This window comes from Danio rerio, chromosome 10 (assembly GCF_052040795.2).
Source record: "Danio rerio strain M-AB ecotype USA chromosome 10, GRCz13ab, whole genome shotgun sequence".
Lineage (NCBI taxonomy): Eukaryota > Metazoa > Chordata > Actinopteri > Cypriniformes > Danionidae > Danio > Danio rerio.
The window spans coordinates 6,635,894-6,658,319 of NC_141030.1; the positions used below are offsets into that span (position 1 = coordinate 6,635,894).

The 22,426-nt window shown below is 37.8% G+C and overlaps 2 protein-coding genes and 1 long non-coding RNA gene across 4 annotated transcripts in view; 2 read left to right on the forward strand and 1 right to left on the reverse strand.

Annotated features, from left to right (window-relative positions):
* Positions 1-22,426, forward strand: part of tln1 (talin 1) — a 1,269,505-nt gene that overhangs the window by 269,743 nt on the left and 977,336 nt on the right. The gene's annotated exons all lie outside the window — the stretch shown is intronic.
* Positions 258-18,336, forward strand: zgc:114200. Of its 2 annotated transcripts, none has more exons than XR_015500458.1 (7): positions 258-790; positions 3,413-3,583; positions 7,040-7,113; positions 7,229-7,351; positions 8,779-8,906; positions 14,282-15,194; positions 15,252-16,126. XR_015500458.1 is itself a non-coding variant. In NM_001030129.2 (7 exon segments), coding segments are annotated over 7 exon segments (762 nt in total). In that variant the 5' UTR covers positions 330-677; the 3' UTR covers positions 17,685-18,336.
* Positions 17,796-22,424, reverse strand: LOC147841953 (uncharacterized). The gene is made up of 2 exons (XR_015500796.1): positions 18,835-22,424; positions 17,796-18,766 (listed from the first exon to the last, which is right to left on the reverse strand). It is a non-coding gene; the product is annotated as an uncharacterized LOC147841953 (long non-coding RNA).

The window sequence follows — 22,426 nt, forward strand, 5'->3', positions numbered from 1 at the left end:
TCTTTAAAATATAACATTATAACAACAAAAAAATAACCTGTATGACTGTTTTTTTTTCCTTCGTTATCCATCGCAGGAGGTTCTTTATCCATAATCATCCTGTTTGAAATGACCGCGCTAAAAAAGAACCCGTGCTGCGCATGATCGGTGACCTCTCAGTATTGTTTTTTTTTTTTAAGGGGGCGTTTCCCAAACACCGACCGAGCCACGCCCATTTTACGTCGCGGTAATGAAACCCCTGGAATTTAGTGCATGCCGTCAGCGTCCCTCAGGGGCAGGAGTGCGCAGTGCAAGCGCGTAAACCCGGAAGCTGATCATTTACACCAAACAAAAGCCCTCGGAAATGTCGCGTGTGTTTTTTTTATTCAGGAAAGAGAAACTACAGATTCAAGTTTCAAAATGTTACCAAACAAATCGCTGACTGAAGAACGACACAAAGCGCGCCAGCATTATCGGATTTACTAGCTTCGATTCTGTCTATACTGGAGGAATTTCTGTGTGAATTGTAACGCTGTAAATGAACACAGCAGGTTTAAACGGTCTATAACTGATGGAGAATTAAGTACATTTGTGCCTATTGTCAACTAGGTTTGTTCGTGTTTTTAGTTCACGATTGTAGCTCGTAATCGATTAATCGGACCGCGACTGTTGATCAGAGAGGAAGGTGTGGGTCCAGAATGACTCTGGCAGTGTTTTTTGGTTGTGCCTTCATAGCGTTTGGTCCCGCTTTCGCCCTGTTTGTTTTCACTGTCGCCAAAGATCCTTTAAGAGTCATCATTCTGATCGCAGGGTGAGTAACCTGAGTATATTTCACTCACGTAATCTAATACATTAGACCTTTAACTTAACCATTCATCAATTATTCAGCACCATAGAATGTGACACCATAGTGTTACCACTGGGCAAAGGTTGGTTTTATATTTGCACATTATTTCATTTTGAACAGTGACATGCTAGCTAACTTCGAATATTCGGTATTAAATGAGATGCAAGTATGACTTCAGAACAACATTAGCACTAATTAACTGTGAATAAAGCTGCTAATATGATTTTAGGTAAAGCTGTTTTTATATTCGCACATTGGTTTAGTGTCTAACTTGTTTAACTTGTGACACGCTCCCTGTATTGTTTACTATGGTACTTTGAGTTTGAATATTCGGTCTGAAATCACAAGTATGACTTCAAAACAACATTAGCACTGTTTATTTGACTGCGAACAATGTTGTAGTTTGATGGTTATATAGGTGAAAGTCCAAATGTGCTAATATAAAACCAACTTCAATAGTATAACTGGCTGGTGAACAGGCTGGCCCTACAGGATCAATTCGAGGACTCGTCTGTCACTGGGATCTCACAGGATACGGCCTGGTCCAGGATTAGGGAAACCTTGGGGGGGAAAAAAACATAGGCGCAGATGTCGTTTAAATTATAATGTCTTTTGGGAAGTGTTCCCGGCTCTGGCTGCCCTAAATAATGCAGACTAACAATTCTTTACAGGATTTCGATTTCAACAGCATTTGTGTTTCATGTGCATGTGCTCTATAGTCTCGTCACCAACCTGATTTCACCACGTAGTAAATGTTTCTAGATTAACGTTGATCCTGGTAGCTCAACAGTACTACCCTTTTTTAACACACAGGTGTCAAACTCCTGGAGGGCCACAGCCCTGCACAGTTTAGTTTCAACACTAATTAAACACGCCTGATTAAACTAATTGAGTCTGTGGAAGAATAGAGATATCTTGTACAAAAGGAAGTCTATTTTTTCAATGGTATGACAATAGAATATTTACAGTCAGTCTATTTAAAAAAAATGCTGTTATTTTTGATGCAATACCATGTAAAGGTGTATCGATGTTGCATAATTCTGTATACAATGTGGACCTACTGCCAAAGACAAGTGATAATGTTTTATTTATTGGTGATATTAACATTGTTAAAGGTAAATGTAGTAATAGATATATTAGAAATGTATTAAAAGATAATCATCTTTTATCTTCTTCTGGTCATCAAAATTTGGAAACCTTAAACTGAAGAAAGTATGGCTACAGTACTAACAAATGCATTTTTTATTAGTAATAAAGTAAGACGGTATCTTTTACCATTTTTCACAGAATTTATCCTGTAAAAGAGTTATTTGAACGGTTTGAAGTGGATCAAGAGAACTCTTTTTTTCAATTTGTATACTCATGATTATTTTGGATTGATGTTTCTAACTTTTTGAAGGACGTTTGGTACACTTATACAAATTGGATTATATGATGTCATGTTTGCTTTAGTACAAGATGGAATTGATTCAAAAAGTACAAGCTTTTTTCTTATACAACTAATAATAAAACTTGGAAGATACCATATTCATGTTAAGAAATAGGCCAAAGCTAAGCCAAATTGTGAATACTTTTTAAAGGAGATTAAGCTATATGCTACTACACTATGTAACATTAGAAACAGAAAAGCTAAAAAACATATGAAGCATTATGTAAATTTCATTTGATTAAATAAATGTTTTTATTATTGTTATTTTTCCTATCTATTTTGTTTTACCCCTGGCGTCTGTTTCTACTTTGATTGTGTAACTAAGATATTTTCTCTCGTTTTATTTTATTTATTTTTGTTTTGTTCATAATTGTTGTGAGAAGTATTCTCTTGTACTTAGTTTGTACATATTTACAATAATAAAAAAAGACAGGCAAAAAAAATCTCTCATTTTATTTTATTTATTTTTATTTTATTCATAATTGTTGTGAGATGTATTCTCTTGTACTTAGTTTGTACATATTTACAATAATAAAAATTATTACAAAAAAAAAAAAAAAAGATAGGCATGTTGAAGCAGGTCTGGAACCAAACTCTGCAGGGCCGCGGCCCTCCAGGAACTGAGTTTGACACCACTGTTTTAACAGGTAACTTGTTTGGATGAACACATCATTGCTTGAATGATGCATTCCATGAATCGTAAACATCATAAAGTGTTTAACAAATGAACTTTCAGATCTTCATTTTTTAAATGAACCTTTGGAAGTTATATCAAATTCATCAGAATGTTTCCATCACCACATTTAAAGAGATAGTTCAACCAAAAACATCCTGTTATCATTTATTCACCCTTTACATGCTCCAAACTATTTTATTGGTTTTGTTTAGCAGAAGATATTTTGAAGAATGTTGGAAATCATTAACCAACGGCTTCTATAGTGTTTGTTTTTCCTGCTATGGATGTCAGTGGTTACAGGTTTTCAACATTATTCAAAATATCACTTTTGTCTTAATAGAACAAAAAACAAAACCTCAAACTAGTATGAGACAATTAAAGTGTGATTAAATGATTGTACGTTTTTGGGTGAACTATTCCTTCAACAAAAACAAAAATGATTCAAAACTAGTATTTTTCATGTGTTATGTATTTGTTTCAGGGCGTTTTTTTGGCTTCTGTCTCTGCTATTGTCTTCTCTGGTCTGGTTCATCGCTGTGAAGGCCAGTAACTCTCAGGATCCCAGTCTTCCCAGGGGTCTGCTGATTTTTGGGGTTTTCTTTTCAGTTTTGCTCCAGGAAGTGTTTCGCTTTGCCTACTACAGACTGCTCAGGTGAGAGTCATTAAGACATGCAATAAATGATAAGAAACCTCACGATTATGCCAAATATATTGATTTAACCACAGCATATGTGCAGTAATTAAGATAAGGCTATGTTTACACGTCAACAATGTGCTTAAAACAGAACTGCTTTTCATTTTGTTTTAGAAAAATTGTGTAGTGACTACGGATGCTCCGATCAGGATTTTTACAGTTGATTCTGAGTCTGATTTCTTGTCATGGTGATCGCCCGATATCGATTCTGATGCTTCACGCTTTATTATGCATTAAACACATTTTCCATCTTAGTATGATGCTTAGGTGAAGATCTCGCCTTACCTAAAAATAAAAGAAGAATGCTGCTTATAATCCCTTAAACACTCTCTTATAACCAATTAGCTATGAACATTTCATGGCCAGAAGCAGTTTTGCAGGAAATAATGTAACACGGATATAAAAATTGGTAAGGAAAATTACAAACAATGCAGCTTGGAAACATTGCAAATGATGAAAGAAGAATCACGTCTCAATCAAGAAAAAGCTTGGAGTGCAAAAACACAGTTCTTTCAGTTTTTACATGTAAAAAGACCTAAATCCATTTAAATATTTAACTCCTCTCCAACTATTGACAGCAGATCACTCAATGAGAGAGAGGGGGGAATTTACACTCGCAATATCTCAACCGTTCTGTTCATTTAACCTAACATTTGTAATGCTTAGAACATCACTGTGCCTCTCATGATCTGTTGTCTTGCTTATTTACTCTCGTTGCCGTGATTTCTGGGTATTTTAACTAATTTTGGGGATCATGGAGCCACTATGAATATGCTGGAGGCTCATGGAGCTTTCAGATGAGGTCATAAGGTTGGATTAGACACAAGATAGGGTGATCACGCTCGCGTCACAGCTGATCAAAACACGGTAAACACAATGGCTGCACTTACAATGAGACCATCACCCAGATTGGCGCGTACCGATCAAGTAATTAAATGTGATTATCAGCCAATACCAATCTTCGGTCTGATCAATTGGAGCATCCTGACATCTTTTGTCAAAACATTCTCTGATTTGTGGCAGCTGAAGGAGCTCAAACATGCTGCAAGTTAAGAAAACACGTGTAAATAAAAAAAGAATGTAATTTATAAATCATTTTTATGGTTTTGACAATACAAGCAATCGCTAATTTTTATGAAACAAGGCAAATATAGAAACTTACTGACAAATTTAAATGTGTTGGGGACCCCAAGAAGTGCCGAACCCAGCAGCTTTCTGCAGTGTTGTCAGAGATCTGAAAGGTAAAGTCTAGAAGGGATACATCTGTTGCCAGAAGTTAACGAGATTTATGTACATTATTACAAAATTGCAATTACTGTACAACAATAATTACTGTTTTTACATTACTGTAAGGTACTGTCACCAACATCCATGCAATATTGTAAATACATGTCAGCCAAGACAGCCCCACAATATCCAGAGACCTGAGATACACGGGGTGAATCTCATCCACCCTTGCTGCTTTGCCACTGTGTAACTGTGCAAACTACCTCTGGACTGGACAACCAGAGTGGTGGTTCCCATTTTTAAGAAGGGACACTCCTCAGCCTCAGCCAGGGTACTGGAGAGGAGGACCTGACCATTGGTTGAACCTAGGTTCAGGAGAAACAATGCGTTTTTTGTCCAGGCTGTGGAACACTTGACCAGCTCTATACCCTTACCAGGGTGCTCGAGGGTTCATGGGAGTATGCCCAACCAGTCTACATGTGTTTTGTGGACTTGGAGAAGGCATTCAACCATGTCCCTTGTGGCATTCTGTGTAGGCTGCTCTGGGAGTATGGGGTCAGAGGCACTTTGTTAAGAGCCGTCTCGTCCCTGTTTGAACAGAGTAGGAGTTTGGTTCACATTGCTGGCAACAAGGCAGACTTGTTTTCAGTGCATGTTGGGCTCTGGCAGTTCTGCCCTTTGTCACCAATTCTGTTCATAATTTTTATGGACAGAATTTCTATGCAGAACCTTGGGACGGAGGGGGTCCAGTTCGGAGATCGAATTCACAGTTCGCAGATGAAGTTTTTCTGTTGGCTTCATCGAACATGGACCTTCAGCATGCACTGGTGCAGTTTGCTGCAGAGTGTGACGCAGCTGGGATGAGAATCACCACCCCTAAGTCCAAGGCCATGTTGCTTCACCGGAAAAAGGTGGTTTGCCGTCTCCGGGTTGGAGGAAAGTCCTTACCCAGGGTGGAGGAGTTCAAGTATCTTGGGGATTTTGTTCACAAGTAAGGGATGTAACGGGAGATTGACAGGCGGATTAGTGCAGCAGTAATGCAGGTGATGTACCAGTCCGTTGTGGTAAAGAAGGATCTGGGCCGAAAGACAAAGCTCTGGATTTACCGGTCAGTCTTAGTTCCTACTCTCACCTATGACCGTCAAGCGGTCAAAATGAGTTTCCTTCGCAGGGTGTCAGGGTGCACACTTATTGATAGGGTGAGGAATTTGGAGTAGAGCCGCTGCTCCTCCACATTGAGAGAAGTCAGCTGAGGTGGCTCGGGCATCTGTTTCGGATGCCTCCTGGACACCTACCTAGAGAGGTGTTCCAGGCATGTCCCACCGGGAGGAGGTCTTGGTAAAGACCCAGGACACGCTAAAGAGACTATGTCTCTCGACTGGCCTGGGAATGCTTTAGTATCCTTCCGGAGGAGCTGGAGGAAGTGTCTGGGGGCAGGGAAGTTTGGGATTCTCTCCTGAGACTGCTGCCCTTTTGACCCGGACCTGGAAAAGCGGATGACAATGAATGAATGAATGAATGAATGAATGAATGAACATTACTGTGAGGGTTGGGTTCAGGGCAGGGGTATAAAAACAATGTTAAAAAAAAAAACAATTAAATTGGCAATTTACGAAATAATATAAATAATTATTGTTAACTTTCGGCCGCAGCTGCATCCCTTTACTGAATAGCCAATTACATTATTACAAATAAACTAACAACAAGGAACCGTACATACAACCATGATTAATTTTTCCCCAACACATTTCTGTTGTGGTGTGTCCTATTAGCAGTGTTTTTCTGTATTTGTATGTGTTGTCAAATTCAAATGAGAGTTTGCTTGTGTTGTCAAATTAATGAAGATGGGGTTTTTGTCCAGAAATGTTCTTTGTTTTTGGAGACAATAGATCTCTGTTTATCTATTCATCTTGATCTTTGGAAGTTTACAGATCTTTTACATTCACAAACTACATAAAATGTGTTATCTGTAAAATCATAATCGGGGTACTTTAAACAATAAAAATATAAAAGGCAGAATGGATGTTGTGATATTGGACTTCTTTCTAAAATCACGTCTTCACATGTCTGTGTTGTGTTGGTTTGCTCATAATTGGAATATGCTTATTTACAGTTATTGTTATTGTAAAGGAATCTGTTTCCTTGAAACTGTGATGAATTGTTTGCCTTTTTATGTTGATTCATCAGGAAGGCCACTGAGGGTCTGGCAGCCATTAGTGATGATGCCAGTTCGGCCATTTCCGTCCGGCAGATGGCTTACGGTAAACTGTGCTCCTGACACACTCAGAAAGATACTTCATGGCATTGTTTGATGTCGACTGTTCAAGTCGAGTAATGCTCCAGGTTTGTCATTATGTCCTTATGTTTTGTGTACAGTGGCTGGATTGGGTTTCGGAGTCATGAGCGGTGCATTTTCAATGATCAACATACTGTCTGACTCTCTGGGTCCTGGGACGGTTGGCATCTTTGGAGACTCGCAGTATTACTTCATTACAGCAGGTGAGGTCCTGAAAAGCCTCAACATTAATAAATCCTCTCCAATGACTTAAATTTGTAGATTTGTTGTCAAAATTAAAGCCTGTTACAAGTGACGGAATCAATTACTTTTTTAATCCTTTATAGCACAGCTGTCAAAGCCAGTTCCTGGAGGGCCGCAGCTCTGCACAGTTTAGTTCCAAACCTGCTTCAACACACTTACCTGTAGGTTTCAAACAAGCCTGAAGGACTCAATAAGTTTGCTCGGGTGTGTTTAATTACGGTTGAAACTAAACTGCAGAGCAGCAGCCCTCTAGGAACTGAGTTTGCCACCTGGAGCATAGGTCTCAAACTCAATTCCTGGAGGGCCGCAGGACTGCACAGTTTTGCTTCAACCCTAATCAAACACAGCTGATCCAACTAATCAAGGTCTTTAAGACTCTTTTGAACACCTCAATTATTAGCATACGATTATTAGCATACATTTCGGTTCAAAAACAACACGAAATCTAGCCTCTCTTACGTGTCTTTAATATTCAGCAGCACATGTAGCCTCTTGTTAGAAAGTAATTCATTCTGAGTTAATAATAGTCCAAAAAGTGATGATAATAGTTAAACATGGCAGTTTGTTCATGTTTTAGGTTGCAGACGCATCATTTGCTGCTGTGCTTTTGTTTTTCGCGCTTCACTCTTGCGTTTGTTCCTTTCTGACAGGATCGGATATTAGAGCGCTTTAATGATCACTAGCACGTTATAAATATGAGCTCAAGAAGTTCGTTATTTCAAATATCGACACGATCGCGAGCTCTCTGGACAAAGTGAAACCGCTCACACTTTTAGACAGGCTCGCAAAACAACAACAGGCCACAACAGATTTAGTTCTTCTTGGCGACAAGGTTTGTTTGAGATCGGTTGACCATGGCTCGTTATTTTATGTATATATTATTTCAGTGTAATGTTTCAGCTGTCTAGCTTAGCCTTTTGGTACCCTTGGTACCTTTTGCAAAGGGTGCCGAAAAAGTGGTACAATACAGTTCGGTTCGGTAGCCTTTTGACAGTGGAAACGGCCATAAAAGCATACCGTACCACTCAGTGGAAACGGGCCATTAGAAGATCCGGTTAAAATGATTAAATCATTCGCGAGTCGACCACCATCATCAATATTAGTGACTCCTGATCTAGAATATAGAAAAATGTTCAATCTTTATTGTTTTTTTGGTTATTTTTATGTATATATTTACTTTTACATCTCCTAATATTTTTCTCTTGAGAGCTTGTTTAATATTGTGTACAGTTTTTTTTTTTTGGTGCAAGTGAAAAAAGAAAATATTTAAACATTTAAAAAAACACTTTAGCAACGATACCACTGTTGTTATTTGTTAAATTGATGGTTTGACTAAGAAATCAGGATTCTGTGATCTGATTGAAGATTGTATGTTGGGTGTTGACAGCACTGATGACTCTGGCGCTGACGCTGCTGCACACGTTTTGGGGCGTCCTGTTCTTTGAGGGCTGTGAGAAGAGCAGCTGGTGGGTCATTGCTGTCGTCGTCAGTCTTCACCTGTTAGTCGCTGGCCTGGTGAGATTTACATGAACACAAACTTTAATTGTCCTTGATCTGCTCTTCAACATGTTTTAATTAACAGCACCAGAAAAGTACTATACACTACTTGTCAAAACTTTGGAAGGATTAAATAATTATGCTCACCAATCATTTTAGTATCTTCATGGTATAGGCCCCTGGTCTGTGTTCTTTCAAGATACTAGTATTCAGCTAAAACTGACATTTAAAGGCTTAACTAGGTTAATTAGGCAAGTTAGGGTAATTAGGAAAATCATAGTATAATGATGGTTTGTTCCGTAGACAATTTTTAGACAAGGGTATAAAAATATTGACCTTAAAGGGATGGTCCAGAGAGTATTTTTTAAGCTTGGTTGGGTTCATGGGGTGCCAAACAACGTCTGCTCATGCTTCATTTGTAAAAAAAAACAAAAACAAAAAAAGGTTATATTTTTCGTATTTCTTACTTTGATTCTTTACAGCTACTCAGCTAAAATGACAATATCTGTCATATTTCCTATTTCTTCTGAAAGGCCTGCCCTTAAAAGGCTCTGATTGGTCAGCTAACATAATGTGCTGTGATTCGCGGCTTGCCAGAAATCGTTACGCCTCTACTAGCACACGCTTTGCCTCTGCTGTGTAAATACTGTCAGTCAGTGTAACTGTTAGCCGTATCAGTTTGAGCCTGATTCAGAAAATGAAGGGGACACCGCTGAACCTCATGCCTGCTCTCTAAAATAAAATCTGACAAGTGTCAGATTTGTCAGACAGGAAAAGCTGCTGCATAGAGAGACACTGCAGTGCTGGTGAAGACTGTGGGTGTTTACAGTGGTTTGACGGATAAATATTCATTTGTAGCTAAATTGTTAACGGTGCCAAACAGCATTTCTCGTTGTTTACATCCTTGTTAACATCTTTGCTACAACATAGCGTTAACGCTAGACACTGTGCATGTAATTGATCAATTTTAACAAATAAAAGTATTTACAGGGTGTGGCTCACAATCCACAGAGTCACCTATTAATGTTGGAGCTGCTCCTTCTTTTTTAGCCGTATCCAGCACTGAAATGGGAGAGATTTTGGAAGCTCTCCTTTGTCAAATGCTAGAGCTATATCTGATTTATAATTCTCTGGAACATAGTTAAAATTAAGCTGTAAGCACTTCGCTCTTTTTGTCGTGTCCTTTGGTAGCTAAAATACAGAAACAGAAGAAGCGCTGTGGAAATAGCAGCGTTTGGACCGTATTTTATCTTTGTGTGCTATAACATTACAGCGCCTCTGGCCAGACCCCTAACACTGCACGCGGTGAATGAGCGTAATGTCGAGTTCAGACTGCATGATTTTAGCCCTGATTGTGACTCACCGATAGTTTTTGAGAAATCGCAGACAAATGCCTGAAATTACAGGCAAATCAGTTCTCGTTCACGTGAGTGACAATCACACAGTATGAACTATCAAAGACGCGATCTAAGAGAATCGATAATGAGTCGCTGACGCCCGTGAGATATTTAACATGCGTAATATCTGGAGCTGTCGGCGATTTAAATCATACCATGTGAAATGTGTTTTGACTGAAAGTAATATCCGCGATCACATACAGCCAATGAGAGAGCAGCATTCACTAGTACAGGTACCCAAGTTAAAAGCGCTCATTTTCAGTTTTTTTTGACCCAAGAAATGGAGGAAAAACTAGTGTAAATTTGGCAGAAGCACTGTGTCTGTTTGACGTGTCATCTGAATAATATCACAATTAGGTCAAAAAGTAAAAAAAGATAGATATTATACATCGAGTGTAAATTAAGTGTAGATATTATACATCGAGTGTAAGTTAAGTGTAAATAACTTCGTTACAGTACAACAAATATCAAAGTGATGTGTATCAGCTGAAAATAAACATTCTAAGCTTTCACCCAGTAGGTCATATTGTGTTATTGATGCAGACAGACCTCTTAAATCTATAGTTATTCTCCCGATTACGTCATTTTGTCCCTGGTACCGGGCACGCAGAGTTTAACTGGTTAATAACGAAAGATATATTATGTGACCTTACGTTGTTTTCAAATCATTTCTCACGTTTGTTTGGTTGTGAGGCGTATTTTGGACAGTTGTCTGTGATTCTTCCTATTTTAAAGTCATGCAGTGTGAATTCTCCTGTCGTCGATCCATCCTACAGTGTAAACACAGGACCGACAGAACGCTAGCCCAAATAGTGACATGATTACTTTAAAAATCATGCAGTCTGAACTCGGCATAACCTGTAGCATTTGTGATCTCACTGTTCCGGATGCGTTTGTTTGTAGTCCCCAAACTTTCTTAGGCTTTGCTAAGCTAACTCTGTAAAAGCCAATATCTCCCTTTGCATTGAACTTTGAGCATATTACATTCAGAGATATTGTTTATGTTCACACAGCATCATTACACATCAACTAAAGTTAAAAATATGATATCATAGTGGACCACCCCATCAAAATGTTTTTATTATAGCTGAAATAAAACCAATAAACTTTCTCCTGAAGAAAATATATCATAGGAAATACTGTGGAAAAGAAAATCCTTGCTGTGTTAAACATCATTTGTGAAAAACTTGAACAGGAGGCCTAATCATTTTGACTTCAGCTGTATATGCAGCCTTGATAAGCACTTGAGACCTCATTCAAAAACAAATAAAACACTTTTAAACTCTACATAATCTACTGTAGAAACTCCAATCTGTAGCTTTTGATAGTCTGAAGTAACCCGAAATGTGTGCTATTAAATGTTTATGCTGGTTTAGAAAGGTTTGTTCATATCGTTCCACATCAGCTCAGATGTTTCCCGTTTCATCTAGAAGCATCAGCCGAGGTTCACATTACAGAGCAGAACTGAAAGTATTAAGAGGTCACAGGTGTATCACTTTTACATGCACAGCTGGAATTATCTGAGCGCTTCCGGGTGTATATAAACTTCCCACAGAAAATGTTATTGCTCAGAGATTGCTTTTTTACAGCTTGTCAGACTTTGGCCTTGTTATTACCTTTCTAAATTACATAAACATGCGTTTTAAATATTAAATGCATCTATTTGGTCGCAATTTGTTGATGATATGCATCACTTACTACAGTTGAAGACAAATTAAAAGCCCTCCTCTTTTTCAAACATTTCTTAAGTGCAGTTTAACGGAGATACGACTCATTCTAAACATCATTAATCATAATAATTTAATCACTAATTAAACTATTATGGCTAATTTCTAATAAGTAAATTTATTTTGTCCTGCCATGATGACATTAACGTTTAATAGTTATTTTGCAAAATACTAGTATTAAAATGCAGTTTTAGGCTTCAAATTATGTTAACTAAAAGTTGGATTAATTGGGAAAGTCATTGGACAACAGAGGTCTGTTCTGCAGCCAATCAAAAAATAATAATGTGGGCAAATAATATTCACTTTTCTTTTTGCAGTTTTTACATTTTTATTTCAGACAAAAAAACAATAATTTTATATTAAAAAACATGTATAAAATAATATAAAATTAAGAATTCTCTAGAAGAAAAAATAATATAAAATACTGTTGTTGTATATTTACTTTTTTGGTCACTTTATTTTGATGGGCCGTTTATTAAATTTAAGTTACATTGCTTCATTGCTTAAATTCTCATTAGATTATAAGTAGACTCTTAGTTTAGGTTTAGTGTTAGTGTAAGTTGACATGTACTTGCAAAGTTCTTATAGTCAGTTAAATGTCTGTTGAAGGAGCAGTATCAACAGATATTAAGCAGACAGTCTACTAATAACTCAAATGGACCATCAAAAAAAGGGTTTTATTTTAACAATCTAGGCACAAAGTCTGAAGCAAGCGGCCCAAAAGCATTAAGGGTGTTTCCGAATCTACTTTTGCTATTTTAAGGACTGCATGGTCTAACAGGGTTGAGCTTATTCTCTTAATGAGTTTATAGATATGTTTTGAGCATAAACCAATCAGTCTCATCTCCCATTCCCTTTAAGAGTCGGTTGTGTTGCACCATAGCGCATTTGCTATTTTGTAAGTGGAAAAACTGAACGCTTCACTAGTGAGAAAAACAGCGAGTTAATAGTGATTTAAACAGCATCTGCAGCAAGAGGACAAAGAATGAGCCTCCTCCAATCGACCTTTACTCTTACTTTGACTTTTTCTCTTTTGTGGATAAGGAAACGTGTTATTCGCACAGACATCCATTAGCCTACATAATTTAGTTTGTTAAGCTCAGAGATTCGTTTATAAACTATTTCTAAATTCAGTCTTAATTTCCAGCAAACGAATAAATGAACAAAAATAACGAAGTCTGGGCAAAAAATGAGTTATTTCCAAATACACATGCTATGCCACATATGGTCCAAAACCCGACATGTGGACAAATCTAAGTTTGTTTTTAATAAAACAAATATAAACATGCATATAATAAATAAAACTACTAATAATAACATATACAAAAGCAAATTGTCATGAATAAATTAACAAAGCCCCTAGAGATGAAGGCAGTGGTTTGTATATAAATGTGGAATTTTTTTTTTTTTAGATTTTAATCCTTTTATTCTTTTGCATTTGTAGAGATATTTGTGTGTTGCTGTACATCTTGGGTGTTTTATGCAGTGTGTAAACGAGGCACACAACAAGGATTTGCTATTTAAACAAAGTGGCGGAAAACGGGAAAATTACATTTACATTTACATTTAGTCATTTAGCAGACGCTTTTATCCAAAGCGACTTACAAATGAGGACAAGGAAGCAATTTACACAACTAAGAGCAACAATGAATAAGTACTAAAGGCAAGTTTCAGGTCTGTAAAGTCTAAGAAGGGAAGTGTTAGTAGTTTTTTTTTTTTTTTTTTTTTTTTGTACAGTTAGTGTGATATTCAAAGAGGCAATTGCAGATTAGGAAGGGAAGTGGAGACTAAATAGTTGAGTTTTTAGTCGTTTCTTGAAAATAGCGAGTGACTCTGCTGTTCTGATGCAGTTAGGGAGTTCATTCCACCAACTGGGCAGATTGAGCGTGAGCGTTCGCGAAAGTGATTTTTTCCCTCTTTGGGATGGAACCACGAGGCGACGTTCATTCACAGAACGCAAGTTTCTGGAGGGCACATAGATCTGCAGAAGTGAGTGCAGATAAGAAGGTGCTAGGCCAGAAGTCACTTTGTAGGCAAACAAACTTGTAGACCAAGTTTGCGTTGGTCTGAAAATAGCAACTCGTCGGGGCAAACAGGTCTTGCACCTTTTTGCGCCGGGTGTATGATAGGGCCCATAATGTTACCAGTTTTTTATTAGTATTAAAAAATGTCGATTTCACAAGGGGGGTAATGATTATGTCTTTAACTGTATGTCTTTTAGAAGTCTAAAAAGCTGTGAGTTTCAGATGGTGTCTGTTTCTGTCTTCAGTCTCTCTTGAACCCGCTGTATGAAGGCAGTCTGCCTCCAGTGTATTGCATTACTCTGCTGATGGGCATCTGGGCTTTCTTCTCGTCTGGAGGATCCCTGCAAAACCTCAGTGCACTCTGCACACGTAAGACACTCAAACACCTTACATTAATTGCTAGATTTGAATGTTTCTGAGATTGATAGTTGAAAGCAATTCCAGCCAATCCCTTATATTTCTGTTGAGCATGTGAAAGGGACAAATTCTCATAATTTACTCACCTTTTACTTGTTTAAACCTTTATGAGTTTCTTTGTTCTTGTAAACGCATAGGAAGAAAGCTGTAATCATTGACTTCTATAGTATTTGTTTTTCCTACTATGGATGTCAATGGTTACAGGTTTTTTAGCTTTCTTCAGAATACCTTCTTTAGTGTTCAACATAATAATACACAAAGAACACAAAGACTCTTCAACAGTCTCCTCTTTTCATAAAACACACAAAGGTTTGGAACCACTTGACAGTGAGTACATTTTAATTTTTGGGTGAACTATACCTTTTACACAGTTGTCAAACTTGGTTCTTTTGATGGCCGCAGCTCTGCACAGTTTAGTTTTAACCCTAATTAAGCACACCTGAACAAACTAATTGAGTTCTTCAGGCTTGTTTGAAACCTGCAGGTAAAGCCGCGGTCACACTGCACTTTTCGGCCCACAGACCAAGGCCGTACATTTGCTCTTGACATTGGTGGGGACATACAGTACGTCCCTAGAACAGCACAAATTCTTTTTCGCAATTTAAAAAGCATTAATAAAGACGTTAGATATTAATAATACTAATAATTAATGAAGCACATCCAATGCTGCAAAAGTCAATTACATGATTTCACTGCAATCAGACTTTGAAGATGTATGAATGTAGAGAAATTTAGAGAGATGTGAGGCAATTTTAAAACCGTTTTTTTTCCCCTATTTTGTTTTCCATAAACATGTAGGCCAGAATCTAAACTGATTTCGATTATTTGCAAAGCCTTGATTAATATTATTACAGTGAACTCGTAGCGAACTTGACTTTAAATGACTTTAAATGAAAAGTAGTTCCTTATGTCTAAGTCTTGCAGAGTGAAGGAAAACTGGAAAATGTCTTCGTTTTGGCACCTCTCAAGTTCATTCATTCATTTTCTTTTCGGCTTAGTCCCTTTATTAATCTGGAGTCGCCACAGCGGAATGAACCGCCAACTTATCCAGCATATGTTTGACACAGCGGATGCCCTTCCAGCTGCAACCCATCCCTGGGAAACATCCACACACACTCACTCATTCACACATACACCAAGGTCAATTTTAGCATAACCAATTCACCTATGCCACACGTCTTTGGACTTGTGGGGGAAACCAGAGCACCCGTTGGAAACCCTCACCAACACGGGGAGAACATGCAAACTCCACACAGAAATGCCAACTTTCTTCTATTAAAAACAAAGGAAGATGTTTTAAAAAAGGCTGGAAACCTGTAACTATATTGACTTCTATAGTATTTGTTTTTCCTGCTATATACAGGTCTTGGAAAACCTGGAAAAGTCATGGAATTTTGACATAGCAATTTCCAGGCCTGGAAAAGTTTAGGAAAAACAGAAAAATCCACAAAGTTTTGGAAAAGTCACGTAAATTTGTTTAACAAACATCTGTACACTTGAATCAGGGCTGCGCAATATTGGAAAAATCTGACATTACGGTATTTTGTATTTCTGTAATATATAATTCGATGTCAATACAATTTCACCAAATGATATAATAGGTTTATTTGGATAGATTGTGGGTATTTTGGAGGAGGGATTCTCGAATAATATATAACAAATAAATTACAAGCAGAGATAAATAAAATATAATAAAGATAAAAGTTAATGATAGTGTTCAGGTATTCACTATTAAGTTACAGATATTGAATAATCAGCACTGCATAGTCTTTATTGTTTATTATTTAATCTTTATTAAAGTTACTAAATATTTCTTGTGGCCGGATGTTTTAAACTCTGATATATTGAAATGTTCACACAGTCACAGGCCTTAAAGGGACAGTCCACGCAAAGATTTAAATGTTTTCACTATTTATTCACACTTCACTTGTTTCAGTACAATAGGAAATTATATTCTTTTTGTGTTTATTAAAAACATTTTGGGTGAACTATCTCTGTAAAGATGCATGCAGATGATAAACTTTACTCCAATATGATTAAACTCTATATTAAACTATAATCTCAACATTGCATATCCTGCGATGTGACTGTTGCAGATGCACACATTGCGATATTGATTCTGAAACGATATTTTGTGCAGCCCTAACTTGAATATAGGTTAGTTGTCTGTACTTCTTTTCTGTTATTGGCCAAAAACTCTCTCATTGTTAGTGCTGTTTAAGCATTATCAAAATCAATTTTACATAGATATAAAAACAAATGCAAACAAAATAGATTGTTGCGTGTTCTTTGATATGCTGTAATAAATTTGAACGTCATTGTTTTTCTTATTATTTACCATGTATATGTAGACATTATGTCATGAAAATGTTCTCGGAAGTTCTGGAAAAGTATTGGAAATTTGGTGGTAAAATGTGTATGAACCCTATAGAAGAGTCTTTGTGTTCAACTGGAGAAAGAAACTCTTTTAAATGTGTAACCTTTTGAGAGACAGTAATTTTAAAAATTTGGATGAACTGTCCCTTTAAACCAGGGGTGCCCAAACTCGGTCCTGGAGGGCCGGTGTCTTGGAAAGTTTAGCTCCAACTCCAATCAAACACACCTGAACCGGCTAATCAAGCTCTTGGATATACTAGAAACATCCTGGCAGGTGTTTTGAAGCAAGTTGGAGGTAAACTTTTTAGAGCACTGGCCCTTCAAGACCGAGTTTGGCCACCCCTGCTGTAAACCATAGGTCTCAAACTCAGTTCTTAGAAGGCCGAAGCTCTGCAGTTTTGCTCCAACCCTAATCAATCACAGCTGATCCAACTAATCAAGTTGTTCAAGACTATTAAGCAGGTGTGATTTGGAGGTGGTTGGAGCTAAACTGTGCAGAGATGCAGCCCTCCAGGAATTGAATTTGAGACCATTGTTTTAAACTGATCCAAGGACTTGTGAGTGTTTAAACACAGCATCTGTCTTTCTGTGAACAGCATAAAGCGATGATGCGACTGCCAAACAGTCCTAGTAACAGGTCATGGTTTTGATCCCTGGTGTGTGAAGTGATAAAATCAACGCTTTCTAAATGCAGTGTGTGTCACTTTGTACAGAATTGTCTGCCAAATGCATAAATCTGAAATCAATACTGTCACACAGCGCTGTGCTAAACAGTTTCAGTCCTGTTTGTCTAATTGTCGCCTCTTGTTTTTTTATTTTATTTAAGGCCGGAAAGCTGAAGCAGAGTCTTCATAAGATGCTTTTAGTCGTCCCCAGTGAGACCCAGGACAACAAACGGCCAAGTCTGAGGCTGCTCGACTGAATGGCAGCGGTTTATGAAAGAGCACATTCACCAGCTCAAAGCCCCGAGGGGACCTAGACACGTCTCCTCCGGCGTCTCGGCCGCGCAGACTGTCTCTCAAACGCTGTAAATAGCTTGATCTGAATGCAAATCAATAAGACGGATCTGTAATGTTCTTTTGTTTTGAAAGCAACATTCTCTGGCTCTTGTGAATGGTTGTGGTTTTGAACTTACTTTGTCGGTACATTTCTGAATCAAGCCTTATTGTCAGCCCGATTTAAGGGTAGGAGTGAAACCTGAGCACCTTCAAGCCCAAAGTATACCTCTTTTTTATTTATGTGTACACTATGCACACTATCAAACAGACTTTACTGTAAATTTTATTTGATATTCGTCAAGTCCTAGATAAGAGTTGTTAGTCAGATCACTTTGGTTTGAGCAAGTTACCGAATATCCTTTTCTGCTCACAATTAAGAGATTATTTAACACTACGTCTTTAATGCTTAATTTTTTGAAGTGTAGGCTGTTTTTACAATAATATAGTAATTTGTACACTGTTTATTTTTATTCAAATAAATAACTTTATTTTATTAAATGTCATGCTAATACAGGGACACATCCATTGGATCTGTCGTTTTTTTTTTGTAAACTCGTTCACAAGTTGGTAAGCTTAAAGAAAATCTAGAATTTCCAAAGGAGTACAGCAATTCGTAACTTTTCAATACGATGGCTAATTTGTACGAAATTGTAGATTTAATTTGTACATTTGTTTATTGTTATTTTCATCTTTAATTAGGGCTGTGTGATTAATTGAAATTGAATCGCAATCGCAATTTTAAGCGTTGCGATTAGCTAATCGCTAGAGGCTGTGATGTGAAATATACAGTTGAAGTCAGAATTATTTCAATTACAGAGCAAGGAAAGTATGCCTGGTATTATTTTTTATTCTAGAGAAGGTCTTATTTGTTTTATTTCGGCTAGAATAAAAGCAGTTTTTAATTTTTATTAAAACCATTTTAGAGTCAATTATTAGCCCCTATAAGCAATTCTTTTTTTGATAGTCTACAGAACAAGACATCATTATACAATAACTTGCCTAATTACCCTAACCTGCTTAGTTAACCTGATTAACCTAGTTAAGCCTTTAAATGTCACTTTAAGCTGTATAGAAGCGTCTTGAAAAATATCTGGTAAAATATTATTTACTGTCATCATGGCAAAGATAAAATAAATCAGTTATTAGAAATGAGTTAATAAACTATTATGATTAGAAATGTGTTAAAAAAATCTGCTCTCCATTAAACAGAAATTGGAGAAAAAATAAACGGGAGTAAATAATTGAGGGGGGTGAATAATTCTGACTTCAACTGTATATGCGCTGTTTAATTTTCCCCACCCAGAGCAAATGCGTGACTGCCGTCTGTGTGTGATAGTTTAACTAGCCAATTGAGTAATCACACTTTCGTTCTGCCCAATCAGAATTGCGCAACCGAACTATGAAAAACGACCACAACAAAACCCCCAAAAAAAGAAAACAACATACAGGAAAGTGTGGACAATTGGCATAATAGTGTCTGGACAGGACATCGGTAATTTGGGAATATTTTGGTTTCAAAGTCACAGACACCAAACAAAAACAGGTAAGAGCCGAACAAAACATCTTTAAGAGCTGTCACAGAATTGTTGCTACAGTTTACAGATTATAGAGCTGATGCTTGAATACAAAATTAAATCGCAAATTGAATCAGATATTTCCCTAAATCACACAGCCCTACCTTTAATTGATAGGACAGTAGAGTATAGACAGGAAATCACGGGGAGAGGAGAGAGGGGAAGGATCAGCATCGGACCTCGTGGCAGGAATCAAACTCCACTTGTTGACGCACTAACCGATACAACATTGGCGCCGATTTTGTACATTTTGGTATGATTTTCCTCATCCATCAATGATGCTATTTTATAATCGTGCTTTTTCATTCATTAATTTTCTTTTCGGCTAAGTTCCTTTATTAATCTGTGGTCGCCACAGCGGAATGGACCGCCAACTTTCAGCCGCAACCAATAACTGGGAAACATCCATATAGAGATCTGCTACTTAATATTGAATCCCGCTCCCGCCAGGTTTTAGCCCGAACCCGACCGCTCCCGCTTATATTCAGCATTTGATGTCCCGCTGCCCAACCCACCCCGTTTTCTACCCGCCGCGCCCGATCCCGCTAAAGAGCGGGGGGAGAACTAAACCGAAAACCACTCAGCTATACAGAGTCCAGATTCTGTATTAACACAGATTCTGTATTAACACACACACAGACAAAGCTCTCTCTCTCTCATTCGCGCACACACACACACACACACATATATTTCATTTGCGCATGCACACAAACACAGCAACAAACAAGCTAAACACAGCATCGTGCTGTTTCATTCACACACATACATACGCGTGCTTGGGAGTCGGGAGCGATATTGCTAGACGGCCCGCTCTCGTCCCAAATTAAACCCGTTACCGACTGCTCCCGCGCTTTATTCTGAAATTTATTCCCGCGCCGCAGAAATCTGGTTGGGTCCTGCGGCTCTCTACATCCATACACTCTTATTCACACTCATACACTACGGACAATTTAGCTTAGCCAATTCATCTATAGCACATGCCTTTTTGACTTGTGGGGGAAACTGGAGCACCCTGAGGAAGCCCACGCAAACACGGGAAGAACATACAAACTCCACACAGAAATGCCAACTGACCTAGCCAAGGCTCGAACTGGCGACCTTCTTGCTGTGAGGTGATTGTGCTACTCATTGCGCCACCGTGATACTCTCGTGCATTTTCATGCGGTTGAATTTTCTATCTTTTTGTATGATTAGCCACTTTTCTGACAGGCGTACAATAGTTACGTTTCTTCAAGTTCAGGCAGGAATTTCACCCTCATAGTTTGGACTTTGTGGTGACCTTTCAAATCTCATAAAAACACTCATTCTAGCGTCAATTGCACAAAATTAATCTATCAGTATTTTTCCCTCTTTAAACAGTGTGTGATCAGGTCTTTTGAAACATCTTTAAATTTCTACTCATTAAAGCTTAGAGTTCTAGCAATCTTTTACATTTCCACACAAGTGTATCGAACAAAGTGTTTTTTTTTATTTTTGCCTCAGTAGTCTGTTGCTGTTTTTGTTCTGGTTTTTAAGTTCCAACTGGCTCTGGTATACTTTAAACTGAGCTTTTTTTTTTGTTCCTCGTGAGAATATAAAGAATTTCGAAAAGGCTAAGTGACCGTTTTCGAACACTCCGACAACCCCACACTGCAAGAGACAGGGTTTTTTTTTTTAAGTGTCTGCTTGAGTTTAGGCTACTGCTAAATACAACAGTGGCAGTTGAGAAAGTATGTAGTTTTTTTAAAATATCTGACAACAGCCTTCTTCATCGAAATCGTCACCGCCGTATGCTACATTGCTTTACATTTGCAGTGGACAGACACCGACTGTAACAATGGTGTGCTGGATATTTTTCTCCTGTTTGATTCTGATCTCCAAATCACGTCTAAGATGGCAGTTCTGTGTTCCAGAACACACCCATTGATTGCGTAATCGACATGGACTAATGGTAGCTCAAAGGAGTTTGGGACCAAAAAGAAATCCCCTTAAACAGTTGGTTTTGGTGGGCTGTTTTAAACTACCAAAACAAGCTTATAAATAGCTCGTTTTGGCTGGATTTTGTTCAGAATGATGTCATTTCAGTTTTTTTTTCTTCGATAGTGTGTGAAGCATACCAGGGCTTTAAGTGTTGACGCTTTGTGAACAAATTAAAGGATGTAAAAACACCTGAAGCTGCAGGTGTGATCAGTGCTTATGTTGTATGAGCGGTTGAAATAAATGGGTTGTGATAGTCACATGATGCACACTATTCTCATAATGTAGTGTACTGATAAAATCTGAAGTATGCTTTGGGCTTTAGGATGTTTCACCCTTCTTTACTAATGTTATTTTGACCATTTCACACATACATGTGTATTTATGCCAATGAGAGTCTAGAGCATTTCACTTACTGACATTTATAGTGTTGTCAAAAGTATCGGCTTTATATTAAAAATAATAATTTTAAGGTGACCTTTTACCTCTAACATTTAAAGCGCCTTTTCAAATGCTCCGATGTCTGGATCAATGTCCAGAAATGATCATTGTAGCCAATCACAGGCAAATCTGGTAAACACCATGGCAAATTAGGTGTGTAAAGTCCATATGAAATCAAATTTCAGTGTTTATATGGCTAACGCACATTGTTAGGCTTTAGGTGAACAGTTAAAATGTGCAAGTTAATCCACTGTAGGAAAAAAAGCAAGTATTTTGGTCAGCTTTAATCAAAAACTGACCATTTTCTTCCTTTCTGGTGGCTCAGTGATCAGCACTGTTGCCTTACAGCAAGAAGGGACTAAAGTTGTGGTCGCACTGCACTTTTCTCCCCATAGACTTCCATTACTTTTCGATGCGTTGGAAAGTTCAAGCTTTGTGAACTCTGACCTGCGAAATCGAATCGCATGATTGCGTGAACCACGCTAGGATCAACATATGACCTCTCTGCACAGAAATGTAAAACATTGACCAATCACTTCCTTTTTTATTGTTTAATCATCTTGTTTAGTCCTGCTCATTTTGCAACGCCATGCGACAGAACTTCGCGCACAAACTTTAGTGTGACCAC